Source organism: Rattus rattus, chromosome 3 (genome assembly GCF_011064425.1).
Source record: "Rattus rattus isolate New Zealand chromosome 3, Rrattus_CSIRO_v1, whole genome shotgun sequence".
NCBI lineage: Eukaryota > Metazoa > Chordata > Mammalia > Rodentia > Muridae > Rattus > Rattus rattus.
In genome coordinates, this window is record NC_046156.1 from 179,823,295 (window position 1) to 179,841,214 (window position 17,920).

Consider the following 17,920-nt stretch of genomic DNA (forward strand, 5'->3'; position numbering starts at 1 on the left):
CTGCCTCCTGGGTATTCTGAAACAAGGAAAAGCGGAGGCTGGGTTTCCCCAAGGTTCTATCCAGGCGGCCTAGAAGCCACGCGCACTCACACGCACGTGGCGCAGCCACCCGGTATGAGGACCAGATCAGCTCAGAGCTGGAGGACACCCCCACCCAGCGCTGGTGGCATAAAGCAGCCAGGGCGCGGGCCGCAAAGACAAATGAATGTTTTGCAGCATTCTCCATTAAACAATAAAGCAAGCTAATAAAGTCTCAGGTGCTGTGTTTGCTGTGCGGTCTGCGCAGTGGCCCGGGCCCCGGGAGCCGAGTGCAGTGGGCCGGGGAGCGCCTCTTCGGCTGATCCCAGAGAAAGATAAGGAGCCGCCTAGCCACCAGCTCTGTCTAGACTCGCGACCTCACAAGTCAAGCGCCTTGTTTGGATTAGCCCTCCAGATCTGCCAACCTGATCAACTCCTGAATGAGAAGGGCCCAGAAACACCCCCTTTTCCTCTTCTGGGCTAGGACGATTGTCGCTCCTTTAAGGGATCAAGGGCCGACTTGCCCGCGGGAGTGGTGGGGCTGGTTAGACCAGTGGAGGACAGCCCCCCCAAGTCCCAGCACTCCTCACAACTAGCTGGTCCCCGGCACACTGTAAACGCACCCGTGAGAAGACCACTAGAGACGCATCAAGAAATAAGTAGCCGACCAGTTAATTCTACAAATTACATCACTCAAAAAATGGTGGTGAACTTTCTGATCAATAAAATCGAAAAGGATCCCAGTCGAGAAATAGGCAACACTCTGAGTAAGTAAAATTTCCCACCAGTCTCCTAAAAGGGGTGCCAGTGTGTTTTCTCACCCTGCCTGATCAAAAGCAGTCACTACCCACATCTGTCTCATAAAAGTGGGTGTCCTTTCTGGAAGCAAAACAAAACAGCATTTCTTTTCGTAAGTCGTGTATGTATACCTGCTTCACGGTTTTGCAGAGGTATAACAGAATTACTTTTTTTTTTTTTTTTTTTTTTTTTTTTTGTGGAACAAGGAGTCCACAAGTGAGTGGTGTTCTGAGCGGAGACTGTATCATTGAAGGATCAGATACTGACTTCTCGGAGCCAAAGTCTGAAGCATCATAAAATTAAAGAATGTGTTTGTAACAATGCTCACAACAACCGGCCCTCCCCCCTCCTCTGGGGCCTGTGAACCAACTTCTCTGTCTACACTTCAGAAGTCTCTAGAGAGGTGTGGAGAGACCCTCCATCATGCTTGGGACATTGTAAGCTGTGAAGTTTATGTTTGTGGCGCCTGGGCTCAAACAGCCATTCAGTGGCTTGCTTGGTTATCAAGAAAACAACAATCAGGAAAGATGGGGAAAGAGATTCTCTGCCAGAGCCTTGAATTAAGTACTTTTAGCTGGAAAACACCAAGTCACGTTGTAGAAGCTACACTGCTTTTACTACAAATCTGTAACAAGAATTGAAGATCTGGAGTCATTTTCTAAAGTAACTCTTTTGCTTGTTTGTTTAAGGCAGAGAAATACTTGGTCGTCTACATGCCCAAAGAAAATCTAACTTGCTTTGTTGTGACATAATCTTTAATTGTTGGTTAGCAGAGGGGAGACGTTCAATCAATAGACCTCAAGACTAATTTGGATTATAAATCTCCATGACAAAAGTTAACCAAACTGAACTTTACAAATAAGAAAATAAACAGCTTCTACTTGGTTTACTTGTGTTAGGGATGAGATTGAAAACCCAAAGTGGCTGGGCGGTCATAAACTCTTTCAGGGGGAGTGTTTTCACTCCTGTATTCTTAGGAAGAAAAAAAAGCTACATGATACCTACCCCATAGGAATCAGAAAAGTTATATATCAATGATCAATTTTGTTTGTGGTTTGTAAGTGCAAACTACTGAGGAAAGCTATACAGTATTTCTAAGACAACTCGGACACACATTGTCTTTTGGGCTGGTATTCAAAGGGATGAAGACAGATGGGAAGGGAGGTCAACAAATAGAGTTTAACAAGCTGATAGGGTGATTAGCAAGAGAGCATCACCAAGTTGGCCCTCGGATATTAAAACTCCCAGAAAAGTTGTCCATGGGCAACTGAGACACACAGCTCTGCTGAATGACAAATAGCCGGAAGTGCTATTGCAGTGGATTTAATTTAAAAGGAAACCTTAAAAATTAAGAAATTGTTCTCTTTGGTGAGAGAGGAACAGTACATTGGAGAGGGTACTGCTCAGAAGAGACGGTGGCATAATAGTCCCCTCTTTGAGAGTGTAGGAGCTGAGACGAATCCCCTGGTTTAAGATGAATATCTTAGATCGAGCTTTAAGAAGATAGAGGAAGTGAGTCAGGGTATCCAGAATGAAGTACTATGAATGAGGAACGAGAGAGTGGCCGGACACAGATAATCACAAATACGGGGGTTTCTTTGGAAGAAGGGTGCTCAAAACTGAGTCTCCAGAGATGTGGAGTGGAAGAGAAAGAGGGAAGCAGGGTAATCGGCAAACAGGAAGACAAGTCAGCCACTCAATTCAGTACACAGTCTAAGGAGACTAGAAGGGGACTCTTTCTCATTAATAATACAGGAACTCAACCCATCCATCCATCTACAGACACCAGACAACAAACACACAGAGCATAGCCTGTGAAATCAAAAGGACTCATCAAGCTCTGCTACATTACTTAAGTTCCAGCTATGGACTTTGAAACACACTGACTTCTACACATGTGAGATATAACAACACACACACACACACACACACACACACACACACACACACACACACACACTTTTAGTCTCAGAAATCAGGGCCTAGATGGAAGATAAACAAAGATGTGTGTCTTGCCCTGTCCCTCCATTGCATGAAAAGTCTCAAGTTGTAGTTCTTGGTTCTGTCCTAAGGCACATGAGACCACCACAGGCTATTGGTGGGGAAAGGGACTTCAGTGTCCTTTACACCTCCTTGGGCTTGCATAATCAAGTAACTTTGTAAGCTCCACTCCAGAATCACATTGTGCCTGCCAACCTTGAGTATGCTCTTACTTGGTAGCTTTTCTACATGGTGAGAAAAGGAGAAAACAAAAGGCAGAAGAATTTATACAGCAGCCAAGAAACTGAGAAAATCACGTCTCGTGGTGGGAAATTAGAGAAAGAGACAGGAGAAAAGAAAGAAAAGATGGTGGGGGACAGCCTTTCATGGAAGAAGATCTGTAGGAGATAAAACAGAACTCGTGTTTTTTTTTCCCAGCAAACAACTACAAGCCATTATTACCACCCGCCAAATTATTACCCCTCTGTCAAGAATTAGACACAACAATCAAAGTAATCAAGGGCATGTCTAATGCACTGAACATTTCCAATGCAAAGTTTGTTTTCTTTCTGCCCTCGCGGTAGAGCCTGTAATTAACCCGTTATGTAGAACGATGGCAAACAAAAGCCTAATTGAGGCTCGCTTCACGACTAGCGCAGGTTTGGAGAGGGTGAAAGCCGACTTAAGAGCTGCGGGCCTCGGGCATCGCAGGGTCTCCAGCTCAGCCTCCAGCCTCCGCCCTGATCTGAGTCAGGGGCTACAGAGGGTAATGCGCCACGTTACACACGGTTAGGGTACTTAGCTCTCGTATTTATTAAGTTGTCAGATACTGAAAATGGCATCATACTCGCAGAGAAAAATCAGAAAGGACCTGGCATGGGAAGTGGGGGTCAGAGGGGAAAGAGAATACGTAATGGTCCTGACCCTGAAGCCGCAAAACCAGAACTCAATTTGAGTCAGGATTTTGTGTCCGTCCCTGGGCTCTGTCGCTTGCAGGTGAGCCTTTGCTAATCGCGGCGTGGGTGGCAGTGTCTGATCCAGAGCACAGGTCCGCTCTGACGACTACTGCCTGTGGGGCGCCTGCAACGCACAGAGCGGGGTCTCTCTCTCCAAAACAAGGCGGTTCCCAAACAAAACGCTCTCCGCGCCTCTCGCAAGCCAGCTACTTTTCTCAAGGGGTTGAAATTAGAGATGGGAGGGGAGGAGCAGTGGGGGGTGGGGAAGTGGAAGAGGTAAGAAAATGCAGACACCTACAGTTCTGAGAACTGCTGAGAGAAGCCTTTCCTCTCTCAACCCTTCCTACCTTCTGCTGCGCAAATTAAGCGGCATTTCTCAATCAGCCACCACTAGTCTACAATGGTCATCCTTCATGTCTAGGCAGAAAGCTTCTTCAGCAAGAGTCTATGTTTGAAACGTGGGTAATTTTAACGATCTTAAGCTGCGACTTCGGTATAAAGCAATTGGCGTTAGGAAAATAGCGATTCCAATCAAAGCCCATTCTCAGAGACCTGCCTTTGGGATAGATGTAGGGGTGGGAGTAGAGCAGAAAGACGGGGAGGGAAAGAAAGCGGGCAGAAGAGAAAACTGCATCTCCTTTCAAAAAAAACCTGTAACATTATCACAGCTGAGAGCTAAAGGGCCTCTTCCGACCAACTTTCATCCAACTATTGAAATCGAAACTTGCAAACCCGACCTGAACGACTTGCAACACAATATCACACCTAGTATACTGTGTGTCATTTTATCCCAATTCGCATGCAAATCCTTCATTTTAAACATGTCAAAGGCTTGCTAACAGACATAGAAAAGAGGGACCCTGAATCATCGCGTTTATTTAATTATCTATGCCAAACGTTTATTAGTGAAATAGTCCTGAAGATATAATTCTACATATGGCGCTTTGATTTCACATAATATTTAAAGAAAAAAAAAACAAAACACATAAAATTAGACATATAATTCAAAGACCACGGTACAACCTTTATCTTTTTTTTTACTTCAGCAAACAAAAAGAAATGTCAAATGACATGAAAAGTGGCAAGTCTCCTGACAATAAATAATAAATTACTTTATAATTTTTGCAATGCAAGAGCAAACAAAAAAAAGTTTCCTTTTTTCCTCTTTATTTCCAGAAAGAGCGAAAACAGTCATTTTAACCAATAACTATACACATCTTTGGGGGAAAAGTTCTTGGACAGACACGAGTCAAACACAATCCCGAGACGCTTGTGGCAAAATAGAGGTAACCTTGTTGCAATGCTTTATAAGTTGGTTTTTAAATATAAATTCAAAAACCTTTAAAGTCGCTTCAGACTTCTTGATAGAGGATGGATCTCAAAAAAATATGTAAAGAAAAATGAAGGAAAGAAAATAATGGGAGAAGAGGCAAAGGTAAAAGAGAAACCAGGTACAGGGCATGCTAAAGAGACCCAGAATTTCACTTAACCCCTTGTCAAGGTCAACTAAAAACATCACAAACCAATGCAGCCCCGCCTTCCTGAAAGGACTCTTTCAGCCACTGAGGCTGGTGTCTTCCGCTCTATGCTGGAGCTCCTGTTTGGCAAGGCAATGACCAATATAGAAACAGCACCATTCAGAATAGGATGGACTAGGAAATTCTCTATTTCTGCTTTTCCTCTAGATGTGCAGTGAAATGAAAATGCGCAGTTTTGAGATCCTTGAATATAAATCCTCTACGTTTTAAAAACGTCTCTCTCTTTCTTTCTCTCTCTCTTTTTTTTTCCTTTTTCTTTTTCAGTACTCCTAAGGTCATTGAATAGCATATGTTGGGCTTAGGGTTTTGTTTGTTTTTAATTCTAGTAAAATCCCATGATTGTCTTCACAGTGTTGCTACCATATCACCTTGTCATTAAAACAGACTTCGTGCACTTCATGGAGCATTCGTTTCTTGATTCAGTTTTCATTGACTGGGTCGTTAAATACTTTTATTTCGGAGTTCAACGTCATTTCCCACGTTCTCCAACAGGGGAAAAACAAAACAAAACAAAACATCTGAATGAATGTTCCTCATGCCTCTATAGGACTGGCTACCATGCTGTTGGGTGTATCTGGGAGCTGAGAGGACATCGATGCTACTTCACTGCCAGTGGAATTAGAGCCTGGTCCTCCTTCTGAAAAATTGACCTGTATGGAAGGTTGAGAAGTAAACAAAGGGGACTTCAATAGTGTCTGGAGAGATACAAAGTATTACATTGTGTCTACACGCCTAGGTTCCTATGTGTACACTGATAGACCAACAGAGATATTCCTGCCTGCCATAGAATTTGAACAGGCTTTAAAGCAAACCCGTGAGAAGCACTTGAAAAGAAATTCTCTCCATTTCTCCATCTTCCTAAAGAGCTCTCTTTTAACCCGAGTCCAATTCCCAACATTGTGTCCCATTAAATTATTTAAAAGCAAATGTGTTTCCCACTGTAAAGTGGCATCACAACTCTCCCGTGAAGGCTTGAAATAAAATTATCCTGCTGCCTACATGTAGCCCTGGGAAGAAGAAAGTTCTCTAGGCCAGAAATTCAATGCAGGCTCCCTGGAACAATGATTAACTCTTTAGTGGAATCACTGTGTGGTGCCTTGCCCCCTTCTCCCCTTTCCACAAGGAGACCAACACTTTCATCATCTCTTTATAAATATGGTGTGACCATAAATTGTCCCCTACCCATAACCATACCTCACACCCCTGCCTCAGATTCCACTTCACTGTTCTCACCTGACAGTGGAGTTTCAGAAAGTACCAATCCTCTCCTCTTCCCCTTTCTATTATTCAAATTTTACCTACACAATGCTTCTTATGGACAACTTATTTTATTTAAAGTAAAACTTTCCCTCTGGTTCCATAGACACTGTTTTATTAACCACGATTCTGTATCCTAAAAAACACTCCTTTCTTTAGAAACAAAGCTAATGCATCAGTTGAGACTAGGTTTTTCCCCCACCCCATCTCCTGTGCCCTGAGGGCATTTGCTTTCTCTCAACAGTTATAAGGGTGATTGACCAGAGGCAAGTGGTTAAAAGGGCTTGCTTCCAGGCTGTGTCTGTAAATGGGCCAGTCTAGTGAGCAGGCAAATTTGAGAAGTCCCTTGACCTCTCAAGGGGAAGGTTCAATAGAGTAGAAAAGGTGCTAGAATCTGGAACCAGAGGGAAAGTTTTACTTTAAATAAAATAAGTTGTCCATAGGTATGTATGTATCTATCTTTAAACTTTTGTTTATCTTAACCTCTTATAGGCGAAATGAATTAATTCTCTGTTATAGATAAATGTGTTAGATACTTTAGTGCCAAGACATGTTTTCATAAGTTAAATATACATTGTTTCTGATTGGCAATGCTCATGTCCCTTTTGGTATACATGCCACGTTGTATGCAATTGTGTCATACCTAAACTCATTTGCTTAAAAATATTTTAAAAGTCCTATAATTTAGATTAATATATACTTTGAAAGAAACAGAGCAACAATAAATATCAACCAAACTATTTAAATAACCATTCTTGTTGTTGACATATAAGAAAATTGTGTTCAGGCAAATGGCTGCTGCTTGTGGATAACAACATTCTATCTTATCACACTGGATGTGTACTGCGGTCACTTTTACTTGAACCATTCACTGGATACAGGCAAAGAAATAAATTTACTGATGGCTGATCCAAATGCCAAGGTGGTCTCTGAAGTCCTTGTAATTTATAACAGCCTAAAATGTGTGACATTGCCACTGTTGTTTGTACCTCTGCACACATAACTACTTAGGCACTGTGAAGTTCAACCCACAAGATTTGCCTCTTTTGTAGAAAGCTCACACTATACTGCATAGTTAAATTTTGATGTCTCCATTTTAAACAAGGATTCACAAGAGATTTCCTTTCCTTACATTTCCCTCCTCTTCACCACCACTTCCTGCTGCTTTCTCCCCCCACCCCAACCCTGGTACCCTGGAGCACCCTCCCCCCCCCACCCCCAGGGGACTTTTCAGTGCTTGACAGTTAAAGCGGAATTCTCCTTTCTGTTGGGGATCCAGCCTTCTCCATTTGGGAGCTGACACTTACCAGTTGCTGAAAAGCGGGTTGATCTATGTCACTTTGCAAGGCGAAGTCACTCAGTACTTTCCAGGGCGGCTGGTAACTTTGCACCTCAACTGGGTTAGCCTGTAAACCACCATCATGTCTCTCCGGACTAGCAGCCACCATGGGAGTTCCTGTCATCCCCTGGATATTCTGTGAATAACCCCCCCCCCATCCCAACATGTTAATGAGCAAACTCCTTCCCTTCATTGTCCGTTCGTGCTAAGTAAATATACCCAAGTATTATCTTATCTATACAGTTGCCCTGTATTGACTCAGTTAATCTGCTGCACCTACGGATATTAGAGTTTAGTTTTGTTTTTCTACTTCTGTGTGGAGGATTGTTAGATCGGCTGAGATCTTATTAAAACAATTCTGCTGCAAGTATCATCTTTGCTTCACCTTCACAGCTCACCCCGCCCCCCCAGCCCCCTCCATCAGCTTTAAGATGCCACAGCCTCTCAGGAGTAGAAAACTGAGGACCAGTCAGGCCTCCCTTCAGCCTCCGGATGCTAGTTTTCTAGTTTGAGTTAGCTGAAGGTTTTCCCCTAAGCGCTCCTCCTTGCAGAGCCAGATCCCACCCCAGAGGTTTCTGGGTCTGGCTACTTCAGTGCTATTATGCACTAACTTAGAAAGTACCCTTGCTCAGTCTTGGCCTGCCTGCCAAGTTTAATGACAACGTATTTTTTATGGCATTTAAAAATAGGGCTGAAGTAGTAAAACAAGGAAAGGAGAAAGAAACCCTTTACCGTAACAGAAGCAAGAGGTGTGGGAGGGGGAGGAAGGAAGGGGGGTACCAAAGGCTGGAAGGAAGCTTGGGTCTCCACCTGGAAGAGTGGATTGTCTGCATGGGCACCTTGAAGGGCCCTCCCAAATGCAAGAATGGAGGCAGGCCTCACTAAGAGTTGGGGTGGGACCAGAGTGCTGGATGGATGGTAAGCACATTGAATCCATGTTCTAGACCAGCATTCAAGATGTTGTCCCTCACCATGTGGACCGCTCTAATGATGCCAGTGCTTGCAAAACCTGAGTGGAGCTCACTGCCACTTGCCCTGGGAGGGAGCCACTAGGTTCTTTAGGTTCCAGGTGTAGATGATGTTGAGAACCATGTTCTCTTTTGGAACCAGCAATGGATGGTGGCCCCATTCAGATCTGCAGTTTCTAACCAGCCACCTCTCAGCCTTCTTGTGGACAGTACCCGCTACACATCTGGGTTTAGGTAAAGTGAGAGGACCTCCTTGTTTGGGCTCCTGCTTGTGATCCACAGAAAACCAATCCGCCAGTTCATAGGGATGCCCGCTGGTCCGGCCTCCCAAGGTCTCTTATGGTCCCTTCCTTGCTTGGCCTGGGGGCTACTCACAGTTTTGTCGTTGGGTTGCTGCTGCTGGAGCTGCTTCATCATGATGCTGCGTTTCTTGTCCTTGCACCTCTTGTTTTGAAACCAGACCCGGATGACTCGGGGGCTGAGGCCGGTCATCTCCACTAGTTGCTCCTTCATGAGCGCATCTGGCCGAGGGTTGGCTGCGTAGCAGGTCCGCAAGGTGTGCAGCTGCTTTTCGTTGAGCACAGTCCGCACTCGGGTGGTCTTCTCCGGCTGCTTGTGGACGTGCGGCCGCAGAGCTGGCTGCCTAGCGGAGATGGGCTCGGCTACGGGGCAAAGGGACTCCGTGAGCAAGCAAAGCCACTCCCGCCGCCACCAGCCCACTCCATTGCCTACCCAACCCTAGCTCAGCTCAGCGCACCTACCAGAATCTGCGCAGGGGCATAAGGAGTGAGAAGATATCTTGCTCCTTAATCAATAGAAGACAATGCAGAAAGTAATGGAGGAGAGAAGAGATGCGGGCCCCTGCCCCTACTCATTCACTACAGAATTAGCCAAAGGAAGTCTGTCTTAGCTGGTTTCTCTTTTTTTCCACCAGTACATTCTCTCCCTCCTCCCCTTTCCTCATAACTAGAAGAAGGTCACAGATTATACCGAGCACCCCCACCTCCAGGCTCGGCTTTCCCTTCTGGGTAAAAGTCATAGAGGGTACCTGAAAATAAAACGCAGAACACCCCAGTGACAGCTAGAGACACACGACAGGGCCGGGAAGTCTGCGACCCGAAAGTCAGATAATTCTGCCAGAAAACCTTGAACTTCAGATCCAGGGGGCAGTCATATTTAGAAGCTAAAGAAATGTTGGATTCCAGCAATCCGAATGGTCCCCAGTCTTTCTTAGTACTAAATCAACAATGTGGGATGTTCCTGAGCCCCGCTGACCCCAAGCAAAGGAAAACTGAAACTCTGTTGAACTGTCTGCGCTTGAGATAAAAGATGACTGGAGATTGTCCTTCCCTTCCCTCCCAGTATTTCGGCCTCGTCTGCAGTTTCCCACCCTTAGCTTTACCCCTTCTCGGTTAGTTAGAAATCACTCAGAAAAGAATTCTCAGAGCAACTAGAAAGAGGTGAGTGGGGGTTGGGGGAAAGCTGTGATTTCCTCGCCTCTGGTATTTAGTAGGGGCTGATGACTTAATTCTGAACGAAGGGAGGGAGGGATATCTGCTTCTGACTGGAAGGCAGGTAGGAAACAATGTTCTGCTGTCTGACGGTCTTGGTTTTAGCCAACCTTTATGTTTCCAGTTTCCTTTATGGGCAACTAGTCCTCTGATCTGCACGGTACAAATCCCACACCTTCCACGACCCCCTGGGGTCAGGCCAAACACCTACGGGGTCAATTTAGAGCTACAGCTACAGGCTTGGAGATGAAATTCTCACCAAATCAGGTAGAATGAATGGCTTAAAGAGGCAGGCTCCTTTTTAAAAGGCAATTACTGCAGATTAGGCTGTTGACAGTTTTAAGTTACAGCCCTGTGCAGCGCCTGCAGTTACTGACATTGTATCTTTTAGGGACCTGTTTTTTGACAAAAGCATAAAAATAAATTTTAAAACGCGTTTGGATTGGAAAGTTAAGTCTCAAGGAGAGAGATGGGGGGGGGGGGAAGACGTGGGAAGCTAAATGCCTTGGGGCCGCTTAAGCTTCCTTCACTGGGCTAGGGAGGAAACTCCTGGAGACCTAGAGCTCCACCCCTTTAATTAGGCGGCAGCTAGGAGAAAACCTGGCAGAGAGCTGAAGCCCATTTTCAGTAAGCGTTGGGTTGGAGGCCAAAGTAAAGCTGACAGTACAGTTTGGACTTGTGTATACATGTGTGCACAAGTGGGGTATGCTGTGTACCTGTATATAGACAGACATTTAGATGTGTGGTTATGCAGTCAAGGCAGATGATGAGTGTATGAAAATTTGCTAGAAAGGCAAAGAGCACGGATTGTTTACTACGGGCCACTTTTCGAACCACCTTGTGACCCCCAGGTTGCAGGAAGGAAAGGTTATGATTTAGCCCCGCCTGCCTTTTCTCAGCCTCTGGGTGGAAAAGTACCTGCCATTTGCAGAGGCCGCGCTGGATGCAAGGGACTGAGAGGGTCTCCAGCTCCTAGGCTGGCTCTCTCCACTACATCGTGGTCCGCGCGGCAGAAAAGCCCATCCTCCCGCAGCGCGAATTCGTCTCCCGGGATGAGCTGTCGGCTGCATGCTACACAGCGGAAACATTCGATGTGGTACACCTTAGAGCGGGCGCGCATCACGAAGTCGTTCTTGCTGAAGCCTATGCTGCACTTGGCGCATTTGATCCCGTACAACCTGAATGGACCGGCCCCAGCATGAGAAGAGAAACACACAAAAAAAGAGAGGGTGACTTCAGGCAGGTTCTGGCCCAAGACGGCCAGGGACCCAGGCCACAAACCTGACCTGCCTGGAAAAAAAACAGCAGTAGTAAAGTTGGGCAGAGTATAGAAACAACCCCACCCCCTTTCTCCGACCCTCCCTCCCCCCTTCTCTTCCTCTCCCCCTTCTTCCTTAACCTTCCCCTTAAACAAGGGGAACCTTTATGGGGAACCTCTGTGTCTGTCTCAGTTGGTACCTCTTAGTTCAGGCACCCAGACCAAACCAAGGAAAATTTATTGGTGAATTCTAAACCTGGAAGCAGCCCCTGGTAACCAGTTTCAGGATTATTCTCACAAATACTATCGGGGAGGGAGGGACTCAAGGGACATTGGTAGCCAGTAGCCCTATGCTTTCCATTCTCTGCCCCTCAATTTCTGCTACTCAAAGCATTGCTGAAAAGGCACCACCAGCGTCTACGAACACACAATTCCAGAAAGGAAGAACAAAACGAAGCTTCAGAGGGTTTCCAGGTTCTCTGCAGCAAAGGCCTTTCAGTATTTATTCAGCTAAAGATTTTCCACAGGTCACTCGTTAATGGAAAGTTCTCTCTCCATTCTACCTCTTTTTATTTTAAAGCCCAGCTTTTTTGCCTTCCTCCAATCATTCCTTCTTCAGGCTCCTGAGGCATGAACCTCTATTTCAGTTGGCCTGGGGGCCAAGGCTATCATGACAAATGGGGAAATAAAACAAAACAAAACAAAAAAGGACCAAACAAACAAACGAACAACAACAGCAGCAGCAGCAGCAACAACAACAACAACAAACCACCAACCCTCACTGCTGAAAGCTTCCTCACTGCTAGCCTTTTCTTACCACGGCTCAGGCTTATAGGTTCATCTACTGCTGCATTGCCTGACTCCCACCAGAGCTATCAGTGATTCCAACACAGAGACTGAAGGGGATAGGACAAGATCCACACAAAGGAGGGAGAATATTGCCTTCCAAATGGGAGATCTTAAAATAAAATGATCACTCTGCCTTTGCCTTTACAACTAAAAGCTCCTCAAAGGGAGTGCGTGAGTGCATAAGCACAACACACACACACACACACACACACAGAGAGAGAGAGAGAGAGAGAGAGAGAGAGAGAGAGAGAGAGAGAGAGACACAGAGAGAGAGAGAGAGAGAAAACTAACAGCAACTGAGTTACTTCATCTGCAAATCGACGCGTCCTGAATGAGGCAATTCTGTATACTGAGGAGAGCAGTATCTGCAGAGGAGCACAGATGCTTCTGGAGTTTCAAAGTGGGCTCTCCCTCTCCCGTGTCCTGAGTGTACACACCAGCCAAGTAAACAATGAGAGGAGCATATTTGTTAGAGGTCAGAAGACAGATCTGAAGATTTTTTTTTTCTTCCTTCTGTCTGTCCAAGGCAAGATCATGATCCATTTTATAGAAGGAAGACTTACTTTGCCCCATTCCCAAACCAGTCATGAAATCCCTCCCCTTTCCTGGATCCCACTTCCTCCCATTCTCCTCAAAGCATCAAGACAAAACAAACAAACAAGCAAAACCCTCCCTAGTATATCGTTTATTTTTACTCATGATAATACTATCATGAGTATACCCTTCTATGATTAAAAAAACAACAACGACAACTTGGGGGAGGAAAAAAAAACAGTGGCCATATTTTAAATCTTAACTAAACTTTAATGGAAGTTCTTAAGGTCCAGAGCCCTTCATAGGTTACAAAAGCCGGTCACTTACTAGTAGTCACTTCCGAATTTAAAAATCAGCTACATTTCTGCTATCACCAGCCTAACGGGGAAGGGGAACAGTATCTTGCTTCGTGTTAGAACAAACACAATTTCTTTTAGAAATTCTACCAAGCTTTCTAAGATAGAAAGTGAAGTTTCCGATATACACACTTAGATCAGAGAAACTTGAAATTAGAAAAAAAAAAAAAGCATACAACAAAAGCAAGCTCAGTCCCTCTGTGGTTTTGTCCGTTCGGGTGATTCCCCCATTTTATCAGTTACTAGATTTTAATGTGAGAAAGGAAGCTGTTCAATTACCTAAATATACCAATTGTTCACAGACAGATGATGGGCAATTTGATCTGCTCTGTCTAATTCATCAGCCCAGATAAGATAAGAAAGAAAAGACAGTTAGATATCACCAAAGGGTTAATATTTAAAAAGATTAAATTTCCGGTGGGTTTTTTTTTTTGGTAAGGAAAATTTTATTTTGGTTTTAAATTTTTCTACCAAGGAAGACTCACCCCAAAAGGGAGCAATGGTTGTTCTTGTTCTTCAAAAATCCATTGGTGAAACTTTTGTCTGTTTATTTGGAACCTCCAAAATAATTTAAGTCAGTGATAAAACAGGAGGAAAAATAAGGTGCTAACTGCACGGCGAAATTAGAATTTTGAAAGTTTAAAACCCTACACTTATTTGCCTTCATTTTGTTGTTGTCCTTAGAAGGGAAGTTGAAAGAGGAAAATAATTTTTTTTTGCAGGAAAAATTCAAAGAGTAATTAACAAACCTTATCAAGAGAAATGTATGAAACACAATGACACCCCCATCCCCAGAGATATAAAATGAACAACAGTTTAATTTTAAAAGATTTTTTGCACAGTGGCCGCTCTAAAACAAACACCCCCCCCCGAAAAAAAGAAAAACAACAAAGGCACATCAAATAATAAGCAAGGAGAGCCAGGAAATCTCAGAAAATAACCCTGTAAAAATGGCATACCTGATATAATCTCTTTTACAGTAGGTTTTCCCGTCCCTAACAAAGCAGGTACAGCTTTCGTCCAAATACTGATTACACTCCGCACATTTCAAACATGCCGCATGCCATTCCAAATCCGGAGAAACCCTCAGAATATACTGATCGTGAATTTGATTACCGCAACCAACACATAGGGAAATCAGACGTTTTTCTGAAATGAAAATAAATACATGATTGACTAACCGTTTACTTCCTACGGAGATAAACACACTTTTAGTGTCGCTCTTATGGGGTGTACTCTGGAAGAATTTTTTTTCTTTCCTTTTTTTTTTCCCTTCCCTTAAAGAGTATTGCATTTTGGGATGGTAATTGGAGTGTGCCATCAAATCCTTGACTCCCTTTTTTAAAAAGAGGGAGGTGGAATATATGTAAAATGCAGATTTGAATACTCTACATTGTAAGCTTAGCATGCAATCAAACCCGCTCATTTTGTGTTTTCTCCCCTCCTCCCTCTTTGCTATAATCATTAGGCAAGATTATGGATAAGTCAAGTCAAAGAAAAGGTTTTGACTAGAAGCGTTAAACCAACGCTGGGATGTCTATATTTTCCATGAAGCACGTTCTTCAATAGCACACGGGAATGGATATTGTTAAAAGAGTAGACATCAATACAGTCGTCACTCGCTCTCTTTTGCAAGTCTAATGCTAATTCCTATCTGCCGGTGTGGTTTGTGCAGGCAGACCTTTGCTACATAATAACCTTCTCCCAGAGCTCCGGATTCCGGAGGAGGAAGGAAATCACCGCTAAGCACCGGCGACAAGAGTTTGGGAGGGCACACAGCGTTCAAACACAAGGTATGATCAGTTTCCCCGAAGATCGGAATTCACACCAAACATGCAAGCTGCAAGCGTGACAAGAGGAAAAAAGACACACACACACACACACACACACACACACACACACACACACACACACAAACACCACCACCACCAAAAACAACAACAACAACAAAAAGAACCATCTTTTCTTCACTCTCTCCAGGCAGTGACTACAAATCCAAAGAGCCCTGGCATCAGCTTGAGAGAGGAGCCCCCACACCACAACAGCACACCGAGCCCCACAAGGTTAAACCGCCTCTTACTTTTTGGTGGATCGCCCATGTCTCCCATATCTGTAAGAGGGAGTAATGTCCACAGTGAAATGGTGGTTGGACAATTGGTGAACAGCCCACAGAGAGGATGCTGGTGCTGTGGCTAGGTGGCAAACAGTGGCCCCTGGGGTTGCCAAGGCTGGGGGAAAGCGCTGCCCGGCTGCGCCGCGCCCTCGCGGATCTAGGAGTCCGATTTAAGCCGGCGGAGTTGGCGGAGCTGAGGCGCAGCGGCGGCGGACTCGCGCGGCTCGGGGCACCTCTCTTCCTTATCTCTTACTCAAACTTCTCAGCTCCAACTCAGCTCCATCGCCATTGGTCTGACGCAGCGCGCGGGGACGTCAGGCGAGCGCCGCGCCCATTGGCTGCGGGGCGCGCGGCGCAGCTGTTCTGATTATCATATTTCAGCCCCGGCGCCGCCGAGCGCCACTGCCCGCTCGGCGAGCCCGCAGGAGAGGATTAAGCCTCCCGAGGCCACATCGCTCCCCGGGCGCCGGGTGGCCCGGGTCCCGGGCGGCCGCCTCCTTGTCCACCGCCCCTTCCCGCGCCTTCCCGGACGCGCCGGGTCATGTCGCGGGGCTCCAGAGCCGCGGGCTCCCTGTGTCCCCGCGGTCTGACTGCGCTGAGCTAGGGGCTCCCTTTTCTGCCTCCGATGGCGAGTAGCTGGTGGGTAGGTTCTTCCTGTGAACCGGATCCTTCCCGGGCTCCAGGAAAAGGTGGAGGGAACTTGGAACCGGCCGCTTTCTTCCACTGGCTTCCACGCTGGCGCACAGCCCTGGGCTCGGCCAACTTCGCTGCCTGCGGGAAGGGTGCATCTCCTGGAGCTAGCACCGCGCTGCGCGCTAGGGGACCAACCCGGAGTGGGACGGTTAGACCCAGAGGAAATATTTTTTTATGACTTCGTTTTGTGTTTTTGGTTTGGTTTGGTTTGGTTTTGGCTTTTTGTTTTGTTTTGTTTGTTTTTGTTTTTTCCTTGCTATCCTGTTGACCCCGTCACTCCCCAATCTGAACTCTCCAAAAAGACTTGGGGTGGGAGGAAAGGGGCGCTTGTCACCCTAGCGGACAATGGGGTTGGAAACGCAAAGGTCAAAGGAAAAGGTAAAACGAATTAACTCGGAGACCGGTTCCTTTCCTTCCGACCTGTGAGGTCTGCTGTTCAATTTTAAGTCTAGCGTGAAAGTGTTCTGGTCTAGAGGTACAGTGCAAGTGCAGTACCCTAAAGTTTACACAGGGATCCAGGTCTCTCTATGGGTCTCTTGTCCACTCTTTTTTAAAAACAAAGGTGCACTCCGCCCTTAGACGGTTTTGATAATTGTAAGTGCAACTTTCAAATTCCCTCTAGAGACGTTTAAATCTTTTAGTTTGAAGGCGTGAGCAGGGAGGGTCTGATGCAAAAGAAGAGTGGGGCGCCTACTCCCCACCACTGAGGTTAGCTTTCTAATTTGTTTCCTCTGGGGAAACCATCTCGAAGAGGTGTTGGCTGCACCTCACCAGTAACTTTTGCCAATAATTTCTTTCGTAATTCCCCAAATCTACAGTCTTTCTGAGGCAGTTATTATGGGGCACACGGAATTCCCACACTTCTCCCAGAGCTTCTACACCAGTCATTTCTTATCTAGAGAGACTATTGAGAGAAAGAGAGAGAGAGAGAGAGAGAGAGAGAGAGAGAGAGAGAGAGAGAGAGAGAGAGAGAGAGAGAGAGCGCAAACAGAAATGTAGAAGGCTTCAGCTTAATTTTTTGTTGCCTCCTAGAACACCCGGAGGTTAGGGAACTCCTTTCTTTGTATCTTCCACCAGATCTAACCCTTGATAAAACCTGTGAAACCTACCTAGGCCACAGTGGCTCAGTTAAAGCCTGTGACTTTTCAGAGTACACACAGAAAGAAAGAGGTTGAGAAGTAGGAGTAGGTTTTTGCCCCTTACCCGGTAGGATATTTCCCAACAGCTCCGTTTTGTCTTGTGTTGCTTTTTTGTCTTTTAAAATGGCAGACAGGACCTCTTCCTTCCTTTTTTTTTTTTTTTTAAATTAGAAATTATTTCGAAGTGAGCAAGCAGGATGGAAAGTTGTATCGACCTAGGTTAAGTTTACCAGTTGGTTTTTGTTTCCTTTCAGTCCTGGTTTCTGCTCTCTGATATCCTATGCGTGGAATCTTTTGTCAAGCTGCTTTTGCAGAGGCCAGCGAAGCAAGTTTGCCTTGTACACGGGCATGCTACCCTTCTATATAACCGAGCAGGCCACAGTTTAAAAGCAACAAAAAAGAACACCAACGATAAATAGGGGATCTGAACCAATTCTGTTCTGTTCTGCCATTTCTAAGACGTGGCATTTAAGAGAAGCATCGGAATCTAATGACTTGAGACCCACAAAGGATCCTCACTAGTCATCCTTCCAAACATACACAGGCACTCACGTAAACAATTAGTAATCTTTTAATTCAAACGATAGATTATTATGAAGAGTTGTTGGTGATA

General features: G+C 45.4%; 1 protein-coding gene across 1 annotated transcript; it reads right to left on the bottom strand.

Annotated features, from left to right (window-relative positions):
* Nucleotides 1-4,902: 4,902 nt before the first annotated feature.
* Isl1 (ISL LIM homeobox 1) lies at nt 4,903-15,708 on the bottom strand. The gene is made up of 6 exons (XM_032896849.1): nt 15,443-15,708; nt 14,322-14,511; nt 11,284-11,543; nt 9,230-9,516; nt 7,855-8,022; nt 4,903-5,940 (listed from the first exon to the last, which is right to left on the bottom strand). The coding sequence occupies exons 1-6, from the start codon at nt 15,468-15,470 to the stop codon at nt 5,824-5,826; spliced, it is 1,050 nt and encodes a 349-aa protein (XP_032752740.1). The 5' UTR covers nt 15,471-15,708; the 3' UTR covers nt 4,903-5,823.
* Nucleotides 15,709-17,920: the final 2,212 nt, after the last annotated feature.

Bases quoted from the DNA above. Each gene is read 5' to 3' on its own strand.
- Isl1 (XM_032896849.1), bottom strand. From the start codon at position 15,470: ATGGGAGACATGGGCGATCCACCAAAAA. The intron at 14,512-15,442 runs GTAAGAGGCGGT...TTTTCATTTCAG, and splicing joins CATGGGCGATCCACCAAAAA to AAAAACGTCTGATTTCCCTA. The intron at 9,517-11,283 runs GTACTTTTCCAC...TTTGCCCCGTAG, and splicing joins GCGGCCTCTGCAAATGGCAG to CCGAGCCCATCTCCGCTAGG.